The sequence below is a fragment of the Pterocles gutturalis genome, unplaced genomic scaffold (assembly GCF_000699245.1).
Source record: "Pterocles gutturalis isolate BGI_N339 unplaced genomic scaffold, ASM69924v1 scaffold8792, whole genome shotgun sequence".
NCBI lineage: Eukaryota > Metazoa > Chordata > Aves > Pterocliformes > Pteroclidae > Pterocles > Pterocles gutturalis.
Window position 1 is genome coordinate 41,385 of NW_010110212.1, and position 3,742 is coordinate 45,126.

Sequence of the window (3,742 nt, forward strand, 5' to 3'; positions counted from 1 at the left end):
TTTTTTTTCCTTTTTTTCTCCTTCTCCCCCCTCCCAAAGAGAGCAGTTATCTTAGTAGCATCAGTGACCCAGTCTGGATTCACAGTGGTGTGCCTTAAGACATCCAGCCACTCCTGTGAGACATGGGGCTACGAAAGGAAAATTAACAATACATTTTAAATAGCCCTCGCCAGATTCAGGGAGCACAATTCTGATCACAAAATGATGCTAAAAAAAAAAAAAGAAGTTAGATACACACAACCTGTACAAACTAGCATCTGATTTTTGAAGGTCAAAATTATGATTTCATTGAACTTTTAAACTGATTATGGCTTTAGCAAGAACAGGTACAAATCTTTCTGGGAGAACCAGGCTATGGCAGGGTAAGTAAATTATCTCAACACAGTATCTGTCTTCCTGTGGATTTCAATGCTCCTCTTACTTGAATCAATTTGCGATGATATGTTTGTGCCTGCCACAGAAGCCAAATACACAACCTGATCTTATGCCAAGAGACTATTAACAACTACATTTTCAATTGATTCGAGGATATTCATTAACTGGGATCCATAATTACAAATAATTTACAGACATATCATTTTAAATCACTTGCCAGTGAGCTTACTAAGCTCACTTTATGACATTCAAATACATTATTTGTAAAAATTCACTGCGTAATCAGCCTGCAAATAATTACAGTGGAATAGCACTGGATATAATCAAGTAGAAACTTTGAACAAGAATCACCAGAAATGTCTATAGATCACTTTCACCATGTGATTGTGACATTCCCTTCAACCGTCTCCAGAAATCCGTTATGTACTGAACTGGTGGACTCCAAAGCTGCTCCCCTAACTCAGCTCCCTTACAACTCAACTCTTGGACTTCTTGCTCCATTGGCAACCCCTGCCCCACACCTTTTCTTCAATACCAGGCAGCTGATTTTTTAAATTATTTATTTACCCTTTGAGCAAGTGTCCTGTTGGCTGGGAGGACACTAGTGGCGAGCAGCACTGCACAGTGTTGCAGGATCTCCCTTCTCTGGGGCTGGAAACGCTGGGCACGGCTTGAAGCCAAGTAGCAGCCACGGCAATGCAGAGACATCAGGATCAGGTTTAACTGGTTTTTAGAGCAGACAAAGCCTGACATCTCTCCGTGCACAATATTTATTCATATCATACAATGATTTCATTTTCAAAGGCTATGTACAGTCTGGTTTATATCTACAGTCTCTCTCCATGGTCAATACCGATATTTTCCGTACCATAGAAAAAAAATTGCACAGTGATGCAGGGAATTTAAATCTCTAAGTTGGAATGTTAGGACCTCACTGAAAACTGCACTGAAACCCAACACACATGGGTTAAATAAGTGACATTCTTCTATTGCAAGGTGTAATGGAAAAACTAATACAAACAGGCAAGCCCTGGACTCTGAGCACAGCTTCCCATATGAATCATATACACACCTTCTTACCTTATGTGAAACAAGGCTCCAATATTTGAGTGTTGAAGCAATCTCTCTTACTGCTCTTCAGTCCTATGTTAAATTGCATCAGTAAAGTAGACAGTAGCTGGTACTCTCAGAGCCTGCCGTATTTATTCTTTTGTGGTCTAGATTTATAAACTGCCCATGCACACACCTTCAAGTGCCCCACACTGTACCACCCTACAGCTTTGACATTATCCCATCACTGTAACATGCAACAGCAGAGAATTTCTTGAAGATGAGGAAAATACTGCTTTCTCTGATGACTAAAGGGAGAGAGCGAGCTTATGAAATAGGAGCCTTTCAACAACACACTGTGTATCTTAGAGCACAAAGAATAAAGATAGCTCAGAAACAATTAAAAATATAAAGTAATGAAAAAATTAATTTTGAGTAAAACCATAATTTACAGATGAACACCACAAACCCTCTTGACTCAACTTCATTTGTTTCCATATAGAACCTTTGAATATTGGAAATAAATTAGACTAACAAATAAATGTCTTGGTCACAAGGAACTTTTATATTATGTGATTTTCCACTGCATTGCAACTTAATACAAAACTATAAAAATAAGATACTATTTACAAAATATAATCATTTGATTAACTAATGGTTAATCCAAGTTTTAAGTTACATGATAAATTGTACAGCTCAGTCACACTTTACAAACAGTTAAAAGATAAACCTACTCTGAATACAAACCAATATCCTCTCACGATCTGACTATGCCAGTTCATAGTACTTCTCAGAATCTGGATCAAAGTAACAGTTCAGACATGGATCATACAAAAGAGTCAAAACTTCGTCCTCTTCTTCAGCATCACGGTCATCTTCACCTGTGTTGTGAAAAGTAAGAATAAATAATTCTTATTCACTTAGACAATAACATAGAAAACTTTTCTGTCAGATGTGACTGAATTTTTGTTCAAAGTCTATAATCATTTGGCTTCTGAATTGCTACCTTCAAGATAACAGCAATTCACCTTTTTATTATATTTCTGAAGATTTGTATTTAGCTGAGGTGAAATGATGCCAGTTAGAGTTTGCTTAACAACTGGACTTTACAAAGTCCAATGGAGCAGGTCACCAGAAGTACCTTCACTGATTGTGGATCAAAGTATTCCTAAGGGATAATTTTTCTTACACAATAAAGTTTTAGTATGAACAAAGCCAGTCAGTGTGTACTTAAGGCCTGTAGGAATGAAAGAATTTGAATGTCTGGTATCCAATATGTCACCTAAATGTCCAGTATCTGTATAAAAGAGCTGTCAATACCAGAGAGGAAATAAGATTCTTTCAATAAAAATCTTAAATCTAGGTTTTCTAAATTACATAAAATGCAGGAATGTTTTCGGGAAACAGAAATGAATCCTTAGCCTAAAATACACTGATAAGACCATACAGATTTTTAGTGCAGATGCTTTATATATTGTAGCTCCTTTTCTATGATTCTACGATTCTAAACCTGTCTGTCTTTCATATAAGCTAAATCTAAGTTTATTATCTATAGCTTTTTGATAGGAAATAATTCACAGTTGAACGCAATCTATATCTCAAATTTCACTGTAAACGTTCCTCTCATTCTCAGACTCTAATACAAACGGAATGCTTTGTATGCCCTCACACTCATAAGGAGTAATGGCCTGTTATGCTAACAGCAGCAGTTTCACAACACTCAGGATCTATTTACAGCCGGGATCACACAAGGATATATAGGTTACATTACCGAGAGAGCAGAAAGCAGGCTGGTGCATTTAATGCATACAGCAGAAGTGCGCACTTTATTGCTTGGGAAGAGATTTCATTTTTGTTTCCTCAGTAGCATTAAGAAATGCCATCAGAAAAAAACTCTTAGTGTAACCAAAGGTAAAAAGGTAAAGCTGAATCGCTGCCCTTGCTGCTGTGGGTACTTCATCAGGCCTCGTCAGCTAAATGAGGTGTTTTGTTTGGATTGCTCTTGGGAAAAATTATGCAGTGCAGAAAGAAGGGGTAAGAACTTTTTCTACACTTCAGATGATAGTAAACAAGCAAATGGTATTCATGCCTTGTTCCCTGACACAGCCTTACATTTTCACCTGAAACCATGTTGTTATTTCCACTGAATTCTTCCTTTTATTATTTTGTGGGTCCCTGCCAATGCTTCTCTTCAAAATGATCGCCTTTCTTCTCTAAGCTTAAATCTCCTTCCCTCTCTGCCTCAGAACTGGCCTCTCAGTACACTCCCCGGTTTGATTTAGGAATAAGAAATTCTTCAGACTCATCAGGGGGGTAC

The 3,742-nt window shown here is 37.5% G+C and overlaps 1 protein-coding gene across 1 annotated transcript in view; it reads right to left on the reverse strand.

Annotated features, from left to right (window-relative positions):
• Nucleotides 1-2,193: 2,193 nt before the first annotated feature.
• LOC104461613 (chromosome unknown open reading frame, human C3orf67) overlaps nt 2,194-3,742 on the reverse strand; it is a 55,646-nt gene continuing 54,097 nt past the window's right edge. The window contains exon 16 of the mRNA XM_010073257.1: nt 2,194-2,306. Coding sequence (XP_010071559.1) covers nt 2,194-2,306 — 113 coding nt within the window. The remainder of the gene's footprint in view (nt 2,307-3,742) is intronic.